Source organism: Adelges cooleyi, unplaced genomic scaffold (assembly GCF_023614345.1).
Source record: "Adelges cooleyi isolate 19-005CV unplaced genomic scaffold, UGA_ACOO_1.1 ACOO_flye_CR_arks_rails_tigmint_CR_PRNA_8, whole genome shotgun sequence".
NCBI classification, from domain to species: domain Eukaryota; kingdom Metazoa; phylum Arthropoda; class Insecta; order Hemiptera; family Adelgidae; genus Adelges; species Adelges cooleyi.
Genome location: NW_026096513.1, coordinates 4,868,612 through 4,890,988, shown reverse-complemented (window position 1 = coordinate 4,890,988; position 22,377 = coordinate 4,868,612). Strand labels below are relative to the sequence as shown.

The following is a 22,377-nucleotide window of genomic DNA, read 5'->3' as shown; positions in this document are numbered from 1 at the left end:
AAATTAGCTGCTCAATATAAAAACACACAATTGAATCAGAAGTATACATGAAGTCGGAGGTGTACTCTAATTAAGTACACCGTTGTAACAGCGCGTTCGATGATATGATTGTATTAATTATTCATTGATACGAATTCCCCAAGTCAAAAGCATATAAAATAAGTACACTCAATTAAAAAAATTATATAACTTAACGACTTAATAACTTAAAGTGTCTCAGCCCCCAAAAAACCTAGAAATCATCAAAAAAACTGAAAAATACATCATTTTTAACAAAATTATCTATTTTCTAAAAATTTGGGGAAGGCCCGAGACCTCCATTAGGTAGGGAGCCATGGCCCCACTTACACAATTTGAAATTTAGCAACCCTATCCTAGAAAATGCCAGTTGTGTGGATAAGTTTGGTGACTATACGCATTATTAAATGATTTTATTATCCTTTGAATAAATGTAATCGTATAGTAGGTATAGTGTATAAAACATTTTTTTTTATTATTTAAAAGAATAATATTGTTTTATAAAGCTTCTAAAAACATTTATCGTTCGCTATATTGTTATTGTTTTTTGGACGATGTAAAACAAATTTATTGTATTTAACTTAAGTAAATATGCAGTATTTTTCTGGCTTACACTGTGTTTAATACTATACATTTGGGCCAAAAAACAACTTTAAAGGTTTATAATATGTAAATAAAATGAATAAAAAAACAACTGCTAATCTATATTTTTATACTTATGTTGTTTTTAACAATCGCGTTATACAACGTCTTGAATCGAATTTCACTAATCATCCGACTTCGGTATCGAAGACATAATTCTGGTTTAACAAAGTGTTTGAAAAAAAAGCCACTATGCATTTTATAAGTGCTGTTATCCTTTGTGCGTTGTACTTCGTAACAGTGACACAGGTTAGCATAAAACATTATAATAATTCTATTTGTAATAAAAAGAAAATGTTTATTGTACGTAATATTAATTCATTGTACATATTATAATACTTTATAGAGTATCGGATTATTTAAAGTTCAAATTAAACATATTGTTGCGGTATTCAGTGGTTACAAAGATTGTAAAAACGAAATTCCCATGAAAGAAGTTTTGGACATGACAAAAATGATGGGCGTAAAAAATATGACTTTTGAATTTAAAAAAGGTAATAAATTATCTTTTAAAACTCAGTTTAAACATTTTGGTTGTCATAAAATATTAAATCAGCCACCCAAAATATTGTCTGTTCAAATAATACCGTTCTTTCAAGAATTTATCAATTTTTTAGTTTAAAGCACTTGTCTTGACTAGCTTGATTAAAATCTGTTTAGAATTTTTTCTATTTTATTTTGCACTTATAGATATGAACAACAATCAAAATCTACAAGATCTTTTGGTATTTCTGGCCAATAGCGAAAAAAAAACTGACAGATGGACGGTAATGACGAAAAAAAATATTAAACTATTTCAAACTTGTCTGATTTTCTTACTTCCATGCACGTATTTTTACATAGTTCCGAATGTTAACATCTTTCGAAGTACAACTATTAGTTAGCCTGTTCGAGGCACGCGACCGAATGGGCAATAACGATGGTCTACTTGAGTACAGCGAAGTATTACAAGTCATTGATGCTTTAGTGCTAGAAAGTAAAGTCAGAATGCTTTTAAAAGCAGAATTTCAAGAAGGTATTATTGAGTTAACGATGCGGTTTATTATGTTGCCAAGGTTGATAATTTAAATTAATTTTTATAGGTGATGAAACAATTAACGCAGTGGAGTTCTTAAATGGGTATTTGGCTGCAAAAAGAAGTGTAAGAATTTATGGTTTCGTTAAAGGCTTGACAAATTATTATTATTTTGTCTGACACGGCATTTGAACATGTGTCAGAAAAAATATTTTTTCAATTTTAGCGCATTAAAAAAACCACACCAATTGGTATATTTATATGATTTTAATACTTGTACTTAGGGCAAAGGGTTAGACAAGAAACAGATTGATGAGCTGATCAAAATTAAAGATCACAAAAAAGTTGGCGAACGACTTGATCCCGTTGAAATAAAACAATTTTTCATTAATTTATCTCTAGTTAAAGATGAGTACAAAAGCCATTTGGATTTTAAGACCACTCGTAAGAAAACATTTTTGATATTATCTAGTTTTTTTTTAATAACATTATATGCAAAGTTTGCAAAATAATTTCATCAAATTGTATTATTTTATTAATTAAGAAAACATCAATAACATTTTTTTTAATTATTTAATACCATTATTATTTCTAACATGCAGTTTATTGATGTTTAAATTAATCTAGATAATGTATCATCTATTATTAATAAATAAACAGATTTTGTTATATTTATAGAGTTTCAAATGATGTTTTGTTCATTAATTTTTATTTATTAATTATGTAATTAATTATAATTTTTTTAATATTTATTAATTTTTTTTTAAAATGTTTCCTGACTGATTTTATGAACATATTTTAATAAAATAAAAAATGTACACAATATTTTGTTTTAGGAACGGTTCAATTAGTGTTACAAGAGCTAGTGGTTAATTCATCAGAATACTACTACAGACACATTAACGAAGTGACTAATATTAATAATTTCAATACGATTAACTTTTATATGCTTTTATGAGGACGCGGCCGCCTATTTATTATAAGAGTAAAGTATAGGACATTTATTGTAAAATCTTATTTTTATATTAAACTACACATAGTGTATTCTCATTAATACTGCAATGTCAACGGTTTATTGCTTACAGTTTTTTTTGTTGTCAGACTATTACAGTAATTTCTATAAAAAAAACATTAAATTATTTTTTTATTAATACAGATTTGCTTGAATGAGAAATAAAAGTGTCGACAAATTCGACTAATTTTTAATAATGTCTTAAAAAAATACTAAAAAAACTTTATTTTTAAAAAGTATTTAAATTTTCCAAAAAAATGCCATACATAATATGCTCTTATAATTTCTTTTGAATTTCGGAGAACTTAATAATATCAAAGCCCATAAAGTATATTTATTCAAACATACTTAATACAAACAACAAGTGGATTGCGTCCTCCTGTGCACTACATAATCCAGAAAGCTACTATATGAATTACTTTGTTACCTTTTTAGGCTGGAAACGTATCTCCTACCCCTTCACTTGAAGACATTTTTGAGAATGGCCCCGACATCGGTGTACTAGGTAAAAAAGAACTTTTAAACAAAACATATTTTGTTATTTAATTTTTTAAGTACAAATGAATTAACACTAATATTGTTTGTTTTGAATTTTATGCAACTACTATTATTCTTTCCATAGATTTTTCTATTTTTTTTTTTTTTAAGATAGATATGTTTTTGGGCTTGGGGTCATTCTGAAATTCGTGTTACGATTTCGTGTAATCGATATCCCCAACAAAAACCTAACAATGAAAAAAGGCCAAGTCCCCCCCCCCCAAATTGTCAGCCTATCAAAGTAGTGATATCTACATTTTGGCCAAGTCTGCTATTTTTTTAGTTCATAACCACACGTCACTCCTACTTTCATGAGCAACACTGCTCTTTTATTTGTACTGCTTAACACTTGGTCAGTTTTGAGAATGAAAATATATGTATATGAATATATATATATATAATGTACATATGTAAATAAAACTACACATTGTAGTGAAGCTAGAATTTATACAAGTAGCCACTATGCATGATGGTTAATAATTTATTAACATTGACGCAACTAGGGGGTGCTGAGGAAGTTCAGACCTTTTTAAAACTCTGAAAGCTCCCTCAGAATTTCAGTAAAAATTACAAACCTTACTTGGGGGATGTGTCTGTTTGGAGAAAGTTGCAATTTTCAGACTTTTCCCTTTACTTACACTATGAGACCCACATATATTTGTGCCAAATGTCACGTGTCTTATAATTTTGATGATGAGTGAGTGAGTGAGTCAGTAACAAAAACGCAAATTTGAAGTCCTCCCATTTAAAAACGGCTAAATATTGCGGCCTCAATTGTATACAGTGTCCTAACCTGTTTGAACTTAATTCAGGTTTCAAATTTTAAAAGCCCATCTTAAGAAGTAGCAGAGATATGAAAGTTAGAAATACCGGGTGAATTGGTTCGTGTATAATACGTTCCAACATTTAAAAGCTTGCCCAGAATCGTGGTACATGGAACCGGCCTGTTCCTTTAATCATCACTTACCATTTGCTGAAGTACCGCGGTTACCATGGTTACAAACCAAGTGTTTATTTTGGGTTACTATGGTTACAAAAATTTAATTTATTTATATTTCGTATTTAAAGTACAAAGTTCGTGTTTGAGGTCATCCTTAGGGGTGGAATTTTCGAAAAGTACTATGCCAGTTAGGTTCGCGAGAGTGTACACAACAACATCCCAAAGTTTCAAGGCGATCGGATCAATGGTGTACCAATGCATAAAGGACAAACAAACAGAAATTTATTTTTATATATATAGATTATTATTCTAAAAAAAATTAGTTTTTAATAGGTTAAGCTGTTCTGACGGTATGCGTATCATATAAATTATCATCATTATATTATCTCATATAAATTTTACAACTGCTTAGCAATGCATAGGAAACTTAACATAGGACCGTGGTACTTTGAAAGTACGACGATGGCGGCCGTCAATTTGCAATGTAAATTAATTGTACTTCATACAAATAAAATCGTTATGGTTATGTATTTTGTCATGTTTTTCCGTGGAGTGGAGAAAATAAATAGGGTTTTTTTTGAAAAAAAAACATTTTTTTTGTTGCGTTCCAACTCAAAAAATAATAAAAACTCAATAAAATAATAAATGTATTTTATATTTTGTATTAGGAATGGATTCTTTGAAGTTGCAAGAGCGGTTGGATATTTTAGCAGAACACAACAAAGAGGCCGATGAAGAAGTAATATTAGTAATTTGATTACGATTGGCTTTTATATGCTATTCTGGGGATGCCCTTCCCCCCCATTTATTAAAGCAGTAAAGTGTAGGCAATTTTTTGTAAAATTTTTTTTTTAGTTTAAACTTTGGTGTATATTTATTAATACAGCAATGAAGATATAAAAAATAAAAAATTATTGGATCTATCAAAAAGATCACCATAGATTGCCATAGATAATATGCTCTATTATTCTATTCTCAAAATTATTTGAACGACTAATAAATTGCTTATTTTCTATGAAAATTATGTGAACACAATATTATCACCGCCCATTGAGTATATTTTATTCTCTCAAACCATGTTATAATACTACAATTGACTAGTGGATTGCATCCCCTTATGCACTACGTAATTTAAAAAGGTACTATATAAATTGCTTTGTTGATTTCTCAGGCCGTATATACTACCACTTCAGTCAGAGAAGTTGTACAGACATTCGCTTCCCTTGACCACGATAGTGACGGTGTACTCACTAACAAGGAACTTAATAATATTGTCAAAATACTTTCCCCAAAAGAAAACGTTATGAGTTATATTGATAAGTTTGATATCAACGGTAATATTGCACATTATAGTTTTAACGAAAACGGCTTAATTTTTTTAAATAACTACCACAGTGTATGATCTAGGCCGTTTTACGTACGTAGATATTTCTACAGTAGGAGTTATTAAAATAAATATCTAGGTACCGCCTTGATAATATCTACATAAAACGGACGATATTAAATAGTTAAAGTTTCTTTTGGTAAATAAATATGTTAGACAAGATTATTAGGAAAAAATAAGTTGCATCTAATATAGAAAAAATTGATCTTCATCTAGGCTCGTTTGATTATCCAATCTTTTGTCCAAAACCTACCAAAAAAAAAAATGTAGGGATGAGGGTCCATTAGTTTAAGGTATGCAACTATGTAGGTAATGAGATAGCTTCTTGGGGTTTTTATACATCGTTAGGAATAATATTTTCAAAATACGGTAAATACATTTTTTCCATTTAGACGTTCGATGTTTCCACAATAATTATGATAGTATAGTGGTCAACACTTTGGACGAGATTTAGAGATCAAATAAAACAAACTTTTTAACTAAAAACAATGTACTTTTCAGGTAACCAAAAATTCGACATTATGGAGCTATTCGTGGTAGCAATAAAATTCGATATTATATTAATTAAACGAGATAGTTATGAAGAGAGTGACAAGAGTGATTGGAGTGATTGGAGTGATGAGAGTGATGAGTATTATTGGAGTGATGAGTATGATTGGAGTGATGAGAGTGATGAGTATGATGAGAATGGCGAGAATGATAATCATGATGAGAATGCCGAGAATGATGATCGTGTTGAGAATGCCGAGAATGATGATCGTGACGAGAATGACAAGGATAGTAAGAATAATGTGTATAAAAAGAATGTACAAGAATTATGTAAGATAAATGAGAAGAGAGTTTAAAATTGTATGTTTTTATGGATTTTTTCAAAATAATTAAATTTTTCAAGATATATATATTAATTTAAAGTTTGTAATGTATATAAATACCCATATTAATAATATACGGTACGGCTTATAAGTTTGTTTTTGTAAATCCATAAAACTATTAAATAAATAATGTAATACCGTAAAAATGACGTTTTTATTTCGAAATCGTTATAATTACCTATCCTAGATCTTAAAAGCCACCTTGAACAGCACAAGAAACAAGTATGCATTACAAAAGTTAAAAACAGTCTAACGATATTAGAAGTTTTAACACGACGGATTGTGATGTCCATATTGTTTTACATATAAGAGGTGCAGGTAAACATTTTCAAAAATGTGTTAACTGCCTGAGGCAATTATTATAATTAAATTAGTCAAAACTTTTAAGTACAGCCAATGTGTACAAAAACCTTTGCACTTAAGTTTGTTTATAATAAGAAATATATTGTGTTTGAGGGAACAGATCATCATATAAAAACAATATTATACTGACTGTGTTGATAGTTTAATTATGCTCGTAGATTATACAGAGTTATACAGTTTATCTTCGATTAACGGTAACTTTCCAAACAATTTTTTCATTATTTAATTATAGAATAGAAGTAAGATCATTTTTTTCTTTTTTTGTAATATTAATTTAAATAACATGAAATTTAAAATGTATATTTTGATCATATTATAACATAAAGATTTATTATGTAAAAAAATAAGATTTTAGTACTTATCAAATCCCAATGTTAGTTGCATGGAGTATCTAAGATATTGTACTATATCATTTTTTATTCATTGTACTTTAAAACTAAATAATTTGTACTAAAAATACAAGAACCTCGCAAGTTATATGAAGAGCTATTTCACTGAACTGTGTATTGGGTTGCCTATATCTAGGTGTATAGTTACTGAACTACTGAAATTCTCTAATCCGCTGAACTGTACACTGTGTTGTACACCGTTGTGTATAATAATATGTTAGGAGATGGAGGACTACTGGGACTCCGCATATAGGCAGGGTGATCCATTGATGTAAGCCACATCATACGTCTGTGAAAACAATTGTCATTTTGTAGTTTTACTTTTAGAAGATATTTAGGATTTTATGTTATTTTACGGTTTAGAGAACAATCACATTTTTATTTTTACCGGAACTCTGAAACCTGAATGTTAACAAATATATTATTTATATTTAATTAACTCGTTAAAATAAATCTTATATGGTCGAACGAGAGTACAAAATATCACATGAAAATGTGTTTTATTTTGTTTTTAAATAACAATTACAAGATAAATCACTACCGCGAACCGAATGACACACCTATCAATGTGTTATGAATAATATGTTGTCATGTAAGAAAATAATTATGGCACAATAAAACCATATAATATTTTCAATAGGTTTTATTCGAAAATAAAAAAACCAAATCAGTGGCACTAACTACTATATCAGTAGTTTTACATTTAGGTTTTTATGTTATTTTACAGTTAAAAATTCGTTGAAAACGGTAACCAATATAAATTAATTGTGTTTGTATAAGATTGAACCTATTTTGTAAAAAAAATAATGGGGAACTATTGGAATTTTGTTATGTATTTTGTAACATTTGGCCCTTAGGGTCCTAAGGTGTTTACCTTCCTTAAATATAAAGGCTGAATTAAAAGGTGATATAAATAATAATAATAACAATTTTAGTATAAATAAATATATATATATATATATATATAGGTTTGTTTTATTGTAGTGGTGCAACGGCGACAGCTAATAAGATATAAAAATAAGTAATATTAATTATGATAAAAATAATAAATGTTAATAGTAGTATAATATATTAGTGGATAATGGTAATGTGAGGAAGTGCGATATAGCAGGTAAAATATATAGATCAATATCCGGACGTATCAGTCTAAGCTATTGATCAAAATGGCAGGTTAAGGCTAGAGGAAACGGTACATTACCGTTATTACGGTATTTTTAGGGACGGGCGGATACGGCAAATTATGGTAGATTAACACTTGTGGTTTGCGTGTATTCGATTAAGCCAAGGTTAAACAAAAAAAGGTGTTAACACCAACCGTAAAAATAAAATAAAGTAGATTGTAAGCCGGTGTGTTAAAGTAAAAAAATATGTTATAGAAAAATACTTCAAATAAATAATATTTTCGTGATATTCATGATACGCTACATTTCCATCTTACTTCTAATAAAAATCTTAACCACGTTTTCTCGAAAAATAAAATGCATAATAACCATTATAATAATTTATTGAAACTCATTTTGTTTAAATACAATAGTATAAATTATTTATGAATTATAAAAACTGCGGCCAAATTATACTAATTTCATACAATATAACCTTGGGTTATAAAAGACAAAATACCTTTTTTAATTAGTATTCTTTTTTATACTTTCAAAGTTAAGCCTTCATTTGCTTTATTTTTTTAAATCAATGAAATTCCACACTTTTTGCGTAAAACCCCTATTTATTTTTTATTTTTAAATGGTAACATATTCATTATCTTTTTGAACTACGAATAGTTTTCTATAAAATTAAACTAAATTATATTTTAATTTAATTCAGGTGTTCCTTGGCTTTAGTGGTTCACCCCGAAGGGATCCCCTGCGACCGTACACCGACTAGTAGCACTGGGTGCTAATTGCGAGCCTGGGAAGGTGTGTCTCAAGAAGAAGTGACCTGTTTATAAGGCCATTTATCGGAGGGCTCTACGTCACTTAAGTCGCCTTTTACGACAGGTGTGAGGCTGGCTACCCGCGCCCAGCACCACGATCAACCCCTAACTGAATGGCTCAGCGAGGTCCTCGTGCCTCCTCTACCCTGTCGATCGTCGACCTCACTGAATATGCCCAGGTAGGGCTGGTGTTAATGCACCGTCCACTCAGTTTGTGCACGCGCACATTAGTGACCGTGGGTCTTCCACCACGTAGCTTGATCTAGACATTTAGGATTAAAATTTTTGATTTTTTCGGAACTCTGAAACATGAATGTAAAATTGTTAACATTTATAACATTCATAATTAACTTTTATAAGTGAAGAAAAATTGTCCAAAAATCATGACCGGTCGAACGAGAATACAAAACATCACACGAAAATGTGTTTTATTTTGTTTTTGAAAAACAATTTCATAGTTCCGCTCACTACCGAAATAAATGACACACCTTATATAGTGTTATGAATATTACGTTTTCGTGCAAGAAAATAATTATGGCAAAATAAAACCGTGATAATTAACCATACAATATTTTCAATAGGTTTTCTTAGAAAATTAAAAATAAATCAGTTGGAAACGGTTATCAGTATAAATAATTATTTGTATAAGTATAAGCTCGTATTTTGTAGAAAAAATAATGGGAACTAATCCGAACTATTGAAATTTTGGTGAATTTTTTTTTTACACCAGAAGTGTTATACCAATTTTTTTTTTTTGCACGCAATTATGTACAACTAACAGGTAACTGTGTGGACAAATACCTGTACAGAACATCACATAAAAACGTGTTTTTTCCTAATTTAAAGTAGGCAAAGTAAATTACACAATTGACAATGTGATTTTAATACTTTCCCGAAAAGAAAAGAAATACTCAATTTTTTAGGAAAATAATAACGACAATATAATCTAAATTTTATTATCAGAAATTTTTAAATGAAGATATAACAGCAAACAGTACCGTGGGGCCGAGGCATAGTGAGAACTAAGCATATTACAACTGAAAGTGATATAATCACTTTCAAATAAACGCTTCGATGTAAAAGCAATACCACATTTACGGATGGGTCAGAAAGCGACAATGTATTGCCCTGGACGGAAATATTTTTTTAAATTATAAAAAACTACATGAAAATATATTTTTTTTTAATTTAAATGTAAAATATCATATATGTACAAACTGTACAGATATATTTTTTTTTTTGGTTACACCGGCATGCACAAGTCAAATCGCGGTACAATAGCACTTAATCTATAGTTACCTATACAATAAAGGTATTAACTGGTATGGGTTCCAAAAGTTTTACAAGAGCTTAATAGTTTATTTTATGGAGATAATAAATTTACGAATTGGGGACCCTAGAAGTGATTTTGAACATTTTGAATATTTAGGAGATAATGAAAAATGATCCATTTAGCTATATCTTTAAAATATTATGATATGTTTGATAAACTTCAATCTCGAACAACAGTTAAACTATGATTTGCTGGCTTACATTGTTAGTATAAACCAATAGGTACCTAGGATGCTGAATGAAAAAATATTTTTTTAATTTAAATGTAATATCATATATGTACAAACTGTACAGATATTTTTTTTTGTTCCATCGGTATATGCTTAAGTCGAATTACGACAAAATAGAACTTGTGGTTTGCGTATATTTGATTAAGCCAAGGTTAAACGACAAAAGGTGTTAATACTAACCGTAAAAATAAAACAAATTAGATTGCTGTTGTGTTTAAGTAAAAAAATATGTTATAGAAAAATACTTCAAATTAATAATATTTTCATGATATTCATGATACGCTACATTTCCATCTTACTTCTATTAAAAATCTTAACCCTGTTTTTTTGTAAAATTAAATGCAATAAAGAAATATAAAATAAAATTCTTTTTCTTCTTCTTGGCTTTATGACTCTCCAAGAGTCTTCGCCGCCACCGCCAAAATAAAATTAATAAATAAATAATGTAAACACATCATGATAAAAACAATATCTTCTCAGATACGCATCAAATCATTTAGATTTGATAAAACATCGATACTTGAAGAATTAAAAAAAAAAAAGTTTAGATTACTATGTCAATTTTTCAGCCACCAAAAAATCTATAAATCATCATGAAAACTAAAAATACATCATTTTTAACAAAATTATCTATTTTCTAAAAATTTGGGGGAGGCCCGAGACCTCCATTAGTTGGGGGCCATTGCCCCACTACCTACTTTCACAATTTTAAAGATGGCTACCCTACCCTAGAAAATGTCAGTTGTGTGGATAAGTTTGGTGACTATATACAATTTAAAAGGATTTTTTCATCCTTTGAATAAATGTAATCGTATAGTACAATGTATGAACATTTTTTTTTTATATAAACGAATAATATTATTGTATGAAGCTTCTAATAACATTTATCGTTCGCTATATTGTTTTTATAACAATTTTTCGAAAATGTGTAATATTGCCCACGAAACATGATTAAATTATATGTATTGATACTTTTAGGTTTTACATCAAAATATAATATATTTCACTATTGATAAAATTAATATTATAATAATTATTTAAGAAACAAGATTGTACCATAATATGAAAATAACATTAAAGTGTATTCAAAACTAATGTCAATTACTCATTCGAAAAAAAAACTTTATAACACAAATACATAAAAATGATCATTAAGCTTTTAGTGTACGTAGCAAATTATAACTTTTAAAAAAAATATTGTCAGAGAGGAAGGGGCGCTAGTTATAAAAGTCTAATGATAGTATTTTATATTAACACAGTACATTATATTGTGCAATCTTGTACAGTAAATGAGTCATCTTCAATGAGCTATATTGGCATATTAATCTATAGTTACCTATACAATAAAGGTATTAACTGGTATGGGTTCCAAAAGTTTTACAAGAGCTTAATAGTTTATTTTATGGAGACAATAAATTTACGAATTGGGGACCCTAGAAGTGATTTTGAACATTTTGAATATTTAGGAGATAATGAAAAATGATCCATTTAGCTATATTTTTAAAATATTATGATATGTTTGATAAACTTCAATCTCGAACAACAGTTAAACTATGATTTGCTGGCTTACATTGTTAGTATAAACCAATAGGTACCTAGGATGCTGAATGAAAAAATATTTTTTTAATTTAAATGTAATATCATATATGTACAAACTGTACAGATATTTTTTTTTGTTCCATCGGTATATGCTTAAGTCGAATTACGACAGAATAGAACTTGTGGTTTGCGTATATTTGATTAAGCCAAGGTTAAACGAAAAAAGGTGTTAACACCAACCGTAAAAATAAAATAAAGAAGATTGTAAGCCGGCGTACTTAAGTAAAAAAATATGTTATAGCGAAATGCTGCAAGAATATAATATTTTTATGAGATTCATGATATGCTACATTTCAATCTTTCATCTTACTTCTATTAAAAATCCTAATCCCGTTTTCCCGAAGAATGGAATACATAATATTAACTATTAAAATAATTTATTAAACTAATTTTAACTAAATAAAATATTTTTATCAATTATATAAACCGCTGTTAAATTATACTGATTTAATTGTGTATACAATATGACCTTGGGTTATAAAAGATAATACTTTTTTAATTTTTATTTTTTTTCATACTTTCAAAGTTGATAGCCCATATTTGCTTTATTTTTTAAATCAATGAAATCCCACACTTTGTGCGTTAAAAAACTAGTAAATTTGTTTTTTATAATTTTAAAGGGGAAGGGGTGATATATAAACTTTTGGCCTTGCAAAGGTTTTTATAACAATTTTTCGAAAATTGTTAGCGTTTTAAAATGTTGACCTTGTAACTTGTGTAAACTAATGTTTTGATACTTTTTGTTTTACATCAAAATATATTCTACTATTTATAAAATTTATACTATAATAAGTATTCACTATACAATAAAGATGTTAACTGGTATGGGTTCCAAAATTCTCACAAGAGCTGAATAGTTTGTAAATTGTACGAATTGAGGAGTCTAGAAGTGATTTTGAACATTTTGGATATTCAAGCGATATTTAAAAATTATCCATTAAGCCATATCATTAAAATATCATGTTTGATAAACTTCAATCTCGACAACAGTTAAACTATGAACTGCTGGCTTCCATTATTGGTATGACCAATTAAGTACCACGGATGCTCGACTAAATTTCTTCAATTATCAATATCTAAAACCATTACTTTTCTATTTATTCGGGGATTCTATTTCGCCTTATCTTCTCATTTGACAAAAATTTACATTTTTTTTTTAAATTCTCTCGGAAAACATATTTTAATAAACGGGCATACACTCAGTACCACGAATATATAATAAACTGAAATTAAATCTCTAAGTCAAAAGTATGAATCAAATTTGATAAAGGTGATATAAATGAACTATAAAATATTATTTGTTAAAAGTCATTACTCATTAGTGATAATACATAGCCGTCATATAATCTGATTGTTCAGAGTCAGATTTGTTTTTTGGATCCAGCCCCCCCCCCCCCCCATAATCCCAGGAATACGTTTTTTAAATAAGTACACCCAGTAAAAAGAAAAATATAACTCAACGACTCTATAAATGTAAGTGTCACAGCTCCCAAAACAATATAGATATCATCAGGAAAATTGAAAAATATGCAATTTTTAGCATGTTTACCTATTTTCAACAAATTTGGGACAGGCCCGAGGCCCCCATTTGATAGGAAAGGATTTCATTATCCTTTGAATAAATGTAATCCTATAGTATAGTGTATGGACATTTTTTTTTTTATTATTTAAACGAATAATATTGTTATACGAAGCTTCTAACAACATTTATCGTTCGTTAAATTGTTTTTGTTTTTGGGCGATGTATATAAAAAAAAATATGTATTTCACTTAAGTAAATACTAAATATGCAGTATTTTTCTGATTTACACTGTGTTTAATACTAAACATTTGGGTCAAAAAACAACTTTAAAGGTATATAATATGTAAATAAAATGAAACAAAAAAGAACTGCTTAACTATATTTATATACTTATGTTGTTTTTAAATAAATAAAACAATAATACAAACAGATCGTGATAAAATCAATATCATCTCAGACACGCATCACATATTTTAGTTTTGATAAAATATCAATACTACAAGAAATTATAAGAAAAATTCAGATTATTTTGACAATTTTCCAGCCCTCCAAAAAATGTAGAAATCTTCAAGAAAACTGAAAAATATGTATGTTTTAACATAATTAACTATATTTGGGGGCGGTCCGTTGACCATAATTGGTAGGGGCCATGGCCATCATTTGAAAGTTAGCAACCCTACTATACACAAGGTCAGTTGTGTGGATAAGTTTGATGACTACACGCATTTTGAAAGGATTTTCTGATCCTTTGAATTAAAGTAATCGAATAGAATAGTGTATTTTTGTAAATTTGTTATATGAAGCTGCTAATAACATGTATCGCTCGTTATATTGTTTTTGGGCAATGTATAGGAAAAAAAAATAATGTATTTCACTTAAGTAAATATGCAGTATTTTTCTAGTTTATACTGTGTGTAATACTGTACATTTGGGCCAAAAAAAGACTTTAAAAGTATACAATTTTAAAATAAAATAAAATGAAAAACAACTGCCTAACAATATTTATATACCTATGTTATTTTTATCAATCACGCCTTACAAAGAAACCCGAATCAAGTTTCATTGTTCCTCCGACTTCCGTATCGAAGACTTAAATCTGGTTTAACAAAGTGTTTGCAAAAAAAAAAAATTATGCATTTCAAAAGTGCTGTTATCCTTTGTGCGCTGTACTTCGTAACCGTGACACAGGTTAGCATAAAACATCATCATAATTATAATTGCAATAAAAATAGAATATTTATTGTACGTGATATTATTTTATTGTACATATGATACTTTATAGAGTATCGGACTCTCTAGAATGCAAATCAACGATATCATTGATGTATTCGGTAATTACAAATATTGTGAAAACGAATTTCCCATGGAAAAAGTTTTGGAAATAACAAAAATATTGGGTTTGAAAGATATGTCAGCTTTTGAATTCAAGAAAGGTAATTAATTTTCGTTTAAAACTGGGTTTAATCGTTTCTGTTGTAATTAAATCTTTAAATTGTCTGTAAAAAATATTATCCGTCTTTCGAGAATTTAACAATTTTTTAATTTAACGTCTAATTTGACTTTAATTTGACTAGCTTTATTGTAATGTGTGTAGAATTTTTTCTATTTTATTTTGCACTAATAGATATGAACAACAATCAAAAACTACAAGATCTTTTGGTATTTCTGGCCAATAACGAAAAGGAATCTGACGATTGGATGGTAATAACAAAAAAAAATATTGACAATTTCTAATTATTTTTATATACTTATTTTTGCATACGTTTTTTTACATAGTTCCGAATTTTAACATCTTTCGAAGTACAACTTTTAGTTAGCTTGTTCGAGGCACAAGACCGAATGGGCAATAACGATGGTCTACTTGAGTACAGCGAAGTATTACAAGTCATTGATGCTTTAATGCTAGAAAGTAAAGTCAGAATGCTTTTAAAAGCACGATTTCAAGAAGGTATTATTGAGTTAACGAAACGGTTTATTATGTTGTCAAAGTTGATAATTTAAATGGATTTTTACAGGTGATAAAACAATTAACGCCGCGGAGTTCTTAAAAGGCTACCTGGTCGCAAAAAAAAGTGTAAGAATTTACGGTTTCGTTAAATGAATTTGTCTGAAAAGGCATTTAAACATGTCTAAGAAAAACATATTTTGTAATTGTTTGATTTAAATACTTGTACTTAGGGAAAAGGGTTAGACAAGAAACAGGTTGAAGAGCTGAACAACATTAAAAATCACAAAAAAGTTGACGAACACATTGATGATGTTGAAATAACAAACTTTTACAAAAAATTATCTATAGTTAAAGATGAGTACAATAGCCTTGTGGATTTAAAGACCACTCGTAAGAATACATTTTTGATATTATCTAGTTTCTTATTAATATCATTAATATCAACAAATTATATTATAATATTTTTTGAGTTTTAAATAATGTTTTAGTTCATTATCTTATTATTAATATTATTATTATTATTATTTATGTAACAAATAGTAATTTAACTAAAATTTATTCTATTCTTTTATTTCTTATTTAAAAATGTTTCTTAACTGATTCTATGAATATATTATAATTAAATAAAAAATGTACTCAATATTTCATTTTAGGAACGGCTCCATTCGTGTTGCAAGAGCTGATGGTTAACTCCTCAGAATACTACTACAGAGAGATTGACGGAAAAGTAATTAATATTAATAATTTTATCACGATTGGCTTTTATAAGAACGCACCCGCCCATTTATTAAAGTAGTGAAGTGTAGGAAATTTAAAATATAGTATGTTCCTATTAATACAGCAATGTGGACCTTAAAATGGTTATGTTATTTTTGTTGTCAGACTATCACAGTAATTTCTTTTAAAAAACATTACTTTATCTCTTGATTAAAACAAGTTTACTTGAGTTTAAACTAACAGTGTGGACAAATTCGACTAATTTTTAATAATTTCTTAAAAATATACTAAATAAAATAAATGTTATCACAGCCTATAAAGTGTATTTATTCAAATTTTTTTAATACAAAAGACTAGTGAGTTGAGTCCTCTGCGTAATCCAGAGGTATTTATGAAATATTTTGTTGATTTTTTAGCCTGGGTACGTATGTCCTAATGCTTCAATTGAAGACACTTTTGGGAATTTTTCTGAGAACAGCACCGAAATCGATGTACAAGGTAAAAACAAACTTTTTAACCAAACATATTTTGTTATTTGATTTTTTAAGTACAAATTAATCAACAATAATGGTTTGTTTTTCATTTTTTATTACCACTATTATTCTTAATATAATTTCATTTATTTATTTCTAAATTAATTAAAATAATTTCTTATTTACAAATAATAAATAAACAAATAATATTTTATTTATAGACATTTTTAATAATTTTCAAGTTATTTTTTATTTATGTAATAATTTTAATATAATTAAGATGTATTCTATTTTTTATTAATGAGTCCAAACTCAAAAAAAAAATTAAAACTTAATAAAATAATAAATGTGTTTTATATTTTGTATTAGGAATAGATTATTTGAAGTGGCAAAATCGAATGGATGTTTTAGGAAAACATAACAAAGAGACCGACGAAAAAGTAATATTAATAATTTTATTAGGATAGGCTGTTATATACTTTTGTAAAAACATACCTACCCATTTTATAAAGAAGTAAAGTATAAAACATTTTTCCTAAAATCATTTTTTAGAGCTTCAACTATAGTGAACTATAGTTTACATGCTTATTAATACAGCAATAAAAACATATAGAATAAAAACTTATTGAATCTACCAAAAAATTTCCATAGATAATATGCTCTATTATTTATTCTCCTATGAAAATACTATGAACACACTACTATCGCAGCCCATTGTAAATATCTTATCCTCTCAAACCATGTTATCATAATGAAAATGACGAGTGGGTTGCATCCCCTTATGCACCACATTATCTAAAAACGTACTATATTAATTACTCTATTGATATCTCAGGCTGAAACCGTATCTTCTATCAGTTCAATTGACGAAGGTTTAGAAAAGTTATCTGAGCTCAACACCGACAAAAACGGTGCGCTCGGAATGAACGAACCTGAAGGAATTGCAAAACATCATTGTCAGAACAAAGACTGTGACAGTATTCAAGAACACCACAACAATGGTAATGTTGCAAACTATAGCGTTAACGAAATCAGCTTGATTATTTAAAATAACTATCCTAGTGAAGACGAGCATAGGATCATTTAGGTGGTTTTACGTGTGTAGTTATTGTTAATGTAGGAATTAGTAAACAAATCTCTCGAAACCGCCATTTCAAAATTAACTTAAAACAAACGATTATTAATGGGAGATTTTTCCTCGGTAAAAAAATAATATATACTAATGTTTTATAAAGAAAAAAGGTCTCTTATTAAAAAAAATATTATAAGATCTTCCTCATGGTTGTAAAACTATCCAACCTATATTCCAAAAACTTGACACCCAAATCTTATCTATTATAGCGGCGTTCCGTCGGTTGGGTTATAATTTTTTAATAATTAAAATAATAAATAAACAAATCATGTTATATTAATAGAGTTTTAAATTATGTTTTCTTTCGATATCTATTATTTATTAATTATATATAATTGAAAATTAATTATGATTTATTACATTTATTTGTTAATTTTTATTTATTTCTCAACAGTGATTCTTTGAATATTTTTGATTAAAAAAAATAATTTTATGCAATAATGTGTTTTAGGAAATGCACCGTCGAAGTTGGAAGAGCAGTTGGTTGTTTCGGCAGAGAGTACAGTTCAGCACACAAATGAAGACAACGGAAAAGTAATAATAATAGTTGGATTACGATTGGCTTTTATATGCTTTTTGAGGTGGGGATGCCCCACCCAATTATTGAAGAAGTAAAGTATAGATAAATTTTTCGCAAATTTTAAATTACAGATTAAATTATAGTGTATACTTAATCATACAAAAATGAGGACTGTTTATTGGTTATAGTTTTTTGTTGACAGGCTATCATAGTAGATTTTATATAAAATTTGTTTTTTTCATTAATAAAGTATTGCGTGAATCAACATTGATAAACTCGACTATTTTTTAAAAATTTGTTAAAAATACTAAAACACCTTGAACTTTAAAAAATACTATCACAATACTGTCACAGCACATTGAGTATATTTTATTAAAATAGATTTAGAACAAATGACGAGTGGGTTGCGTCCTCTTGTGCACTAAATAATCCAAAAACGTACTATAAGAATAACTTTGTTGAATTTCAGGCTGAAAACGTATCTTCTACCTCTTCAGATAAAGGAATAGCAAATCATCAGTGTCAGAATAATGACTGTCGTACCATTCAAGAACACGTTACCAATGGTAATATTGCAAATTATAGTGTTAACGAAATCAGCTTAATTATTTAAAATTTTTCACCGGTAAATAAACATGTAAATTAATTTATCAATACTAGTAGTTTGTTTCGAATTATTTGTTATTATTATTGTTCTTTATAATGTGTGATTTATTTATTATTGAATTAATCAAGATAATTTGAATGGCGTTATGTAGAAAGCAATTATCCATCTAAGTTATGAAAAACGAGAGTGGAGTAGAACGAGATACACAATTTTAGATTACGTATCTTACAAAATACAGCCAAACCAACATTAAAGTAAAGCACTATCTATCATTGTTTTAAAATTATATCCAAAAAGTACATTGTGGAATGGCTGCTTTCTGCATAACGCCATTAATTTGTTATTTAAAAATAATAAATAAACAAATCATAGCAGTTTTATATGACGCTTTTGTTTGTTATATTTTATTTATTGTTTATGTAATAATTGTAATTTAATTGTAATTTAATCAATTTTATTAATGCGTCCCAATTATGATTCTATGTATATTGTTTGATAAAAAATAAATTTATTCAATAATTTGTTTAAGGAAACGTTCCATTAAAGTTACAAGATCAGTTGGATATTTTAGCAGAACTCGATAAAGGGGCTGACGAAGAAGTAATATTAATAATATCATTAAGATTGGCTTTTATATGCTTTTGTAAGGACGCACCCACTAATTTATTAAAGAGTAAAGCGTAGACAATTTTTGGTAAAATATCTTTTTAAGCTTAAACTATAGTGTATACTTCTTAATGTAACAATGAGGAACTATAAAAATAAAAAACTATTGGATCTACCAAAAAGTTTCCATAGATAATATGCTCTCTTTTTCTAATCTCCTATGAAAATACTATCACGACCCATTGAAAATATTTTATTCTCTCAAACCATGATTCTCTCAACCACAACTATCGTACCACAAATGACGAGTGGGTTACGTCCCCTTGTGCAATACATAATCTAAAAAGATACCTTCTATATAAATTACTCTGTTGATATCTCAGGCTGAAAACGTATCTTCTATCACTTCACTTGACGAAGGTTTAAAAAATTTATCAGAGCACAACACTGACAAAAACGGTACACTCGGAATGAACGAATATGAAGGAATTGCAAAACATCATTGTCAGAACAAAGACTTAGGTCAACTTAATAGTGACACTATTCGAGAACACATTATCAATGGTAATATTGCAAATTATAGCGTTAACGAAATCAGCTTATTATTTTAAATTATTTATCGGTAAATAAATATAAAAACAAATAAGTCAACAATAGTAGTTTGTTTCGAATTATTTATTATCACTATTGTTCTTAAAAATATGTGATTTATTTATTTGTAAATTAATCGAGATAATTCGTCATTTATAAGAAATAAATGAAAAAATGATGTTTTATTTATAATTTTGTAAGTTGTATACGACGCTTTCGTTCGTTATATTTTATTTATTGTTTACGTGATAATTGTAATTTAATTAAGATTTGTTCCATTTGTTTTTTTTTAATGCGTCCCCAATCTGATTCTATATATATTGTTTAATAAAAACTAAATTTATTCAATAATTTGTTTTAGGAACCGTTCCATTGAAGTACGATGATCCGTGGGATTATTTTGCAGTACTCAACGAAGAGGCCGACGAAAATGTAATATTAATCATTTTATTACGATTGGCTTTTATATGCTTTAGTGAGGACGCACACACCATTTGTTAGAGTAGTTACGTGTAGGAAATTTTTCCTTAAATCATAATTTAGAGCTTCAACTATGGTGTATATTTATTAATACAGCAATAAAGACATATAGAATAAAAAGTTATTAAATATACCAAAAAGTTGCCATAGATCATATGCTCTTCTAATTTCCTTTAAAAATGTTGTTTAACTGGATACTATCACAGCCCATAGAGTATAATATGTTATTCGCGCAAACCCGAGTTCTCATACTACAAATGACTGAGTGGGTCGTCCTCTTGTGCACTACATAATCTAAAAAGTAACTATATGAATTACTTCGTTTATTTCTCAGGCCGTATATACTACCACTTCAGTTCGAGATCTTTTACAGGCATTCGCTGCACTTGACGGGGATAAGAGTGGTGGACTCAATAAAACCGAACTTATAGAAACTGTAAAATTATACTGCCCGAACGAAAACGTTGACAGTTTTATTGATAAGTTCGATATCGACGGTAATATTGCAAATTATAGTTTTAACGAAATCGGCTTAATTTTTTTAAATAACTAAAAAATTATTAGAAAAAAATAAGTTGTACCTTATAAAAATTATAGGGTTCATATAGGTTCGTGTAATTTTCCAATCACATGTCCAATCCTACCTAAAAAAAAAAGGGAAGAGTGTCCAATAGCTTAAGATAATATGCAATTGGTAATGATATAGCTTCTTGGAGTTTTTATACATCGTTGGGGTTTATATATTTTTATCAATACGGTAAATACATTTTTTCCATTTAGACATTTTCATGATTTCTACGAGACAGGAAAAGAGTGATTTTACTACAATACAAAGTATCTTCGGATATTATTACTAATATATCCACAATAATTATAATATTTTAGTGGTCTACATTTTGGAGTAGATTTCAAAATAAAATAAAACAGACTTTTTAACTAAAAATAATGTAACTTTTCAGGCAACCATATATTGGACATCCTGGAGTTCTTCGGGGCGGCAGTGAAAGCAGATATTAGTTTAATGGAACGATATAGTGATGAAGAGAGTCTTGAGAGTTTTGAGAGTGATGAGATTGATTGGAGTGATGATAGTGATGACTGTGATTGTAGTGATGAAAGCGATGAGTATGATTGGATTGATGAGGTTGATTGGAGTGATGAGAGTGACGAGAATGACGAGAATGACGAAAATGACAAGAATGACGAGAATGCCAATAATGACAAGAACGCCAAGAATGACGAAAATGACAAGAACGCCAAGAATGACGAGAATAACAAGAACGCTAAAATAGAAGATAGTGATGAGAGGTATGTGAATAATTTAAAGCATGAGGGTTATATGAAAGTAATGAGTCAGGAGGTTTAAATTTCATGTTTTATTGTTCTTTTCAAAGTGATTTACCCTTAAATAATATATATTTTAATTTAATGCTTTTAATGCATATAAATATCCATATTAATAATATGAGATGCCTATGGCTTTTAAGTTTGTTTTTGTCGATAATAAAATGATTAAAT

General features: G+C 28.2%; 1 protein-coding gene across 3 annotated transcripts; it reads left to right on the top strand.

The window, feature by feature from the left end:
- The first annotated feature begins 774 nt into the window (after positions 1 to 774).
- LOC126845940 (protein PFC0760c-like) lies at positions 775 to 22,351 on the top strand. Of its 3 annotated transcripts, none has more exons than XM_050584996.1 (17): positions 775 to 909; positions 1,007 to 1,154; positions 15,410 to 15,486; positions 15,562 to 15,733; positions 15,801 to 15,859; positions 15,964 to 16,123; positions 16,387 to 16,460; positions 16,867 to 16,948; positions 17,293 to 17,363; positions 17,759 to 17,924; positions 18,507 to 18,589; positions 19,045 to 19,141; positions 19,712 to 19,782; positions 20,172 to 20,352; positions 20,741 to 20,811; positions 21,194 to 21,356; positions 21,819 to 22,351. In XM_050584996.1, the coding sequence occupies exons 1-17, from the start codon at positions 853 to 855 to the stop codon at positions 22,223 to 22,225; spliced, it is 2,139 nt and encodes a 712-aa protein (XP_050440953.1). In that variant the 5' UTR covers positions 775 to 852; the 3' UTR covers positions 22,226 to 22,351. The 3 variants fall into 3 exon arrangements, with proteins under 3 accessions (XP_050440953.1, XP_050440954.1, XP_050440952.1); XM_050584997.1 differs by lacking the exons at positions 15,410 to 15,486; positions 15,562 to 15,733 and adding exons at positions 1,351 to 1,427; positions 1,504 to 1,675; XM_050584995.1 differs by lacking the exons at positions 775 to 909; positions 1,007 to 1,154 and adding exons at positions 14,833 to 14,973; positions 15,068 to 15,218.
- The last annotated feature ends 26 nt before the right edge of the window (positions 22,352 to 22,377 follow it).

Bases quoted from the DNA above. Each gene is read 5' to 3' on its own strand.
- LOC126845940 (XM_050584995.1), top strand. From the start codon at position 14,917: ATGCATTTCAAAAGTGCTGTTATCCTTTGTGCGCTGTACTTCGTAACC. The intron at 16,949-17,292 runs GTAAAAACAAAC...ATTTTGTATTAG, and splicing joins CACCGAAATCGATGTACAAG to GAATAGATTATTTGAAGTGG. The intron at 21,357-21,818 runs GTAATATTGCAA...GTAACTTTTCAG, and splicing joins TGATAAGTTCGATATCGACG to GCAACCATATATTGGACATC.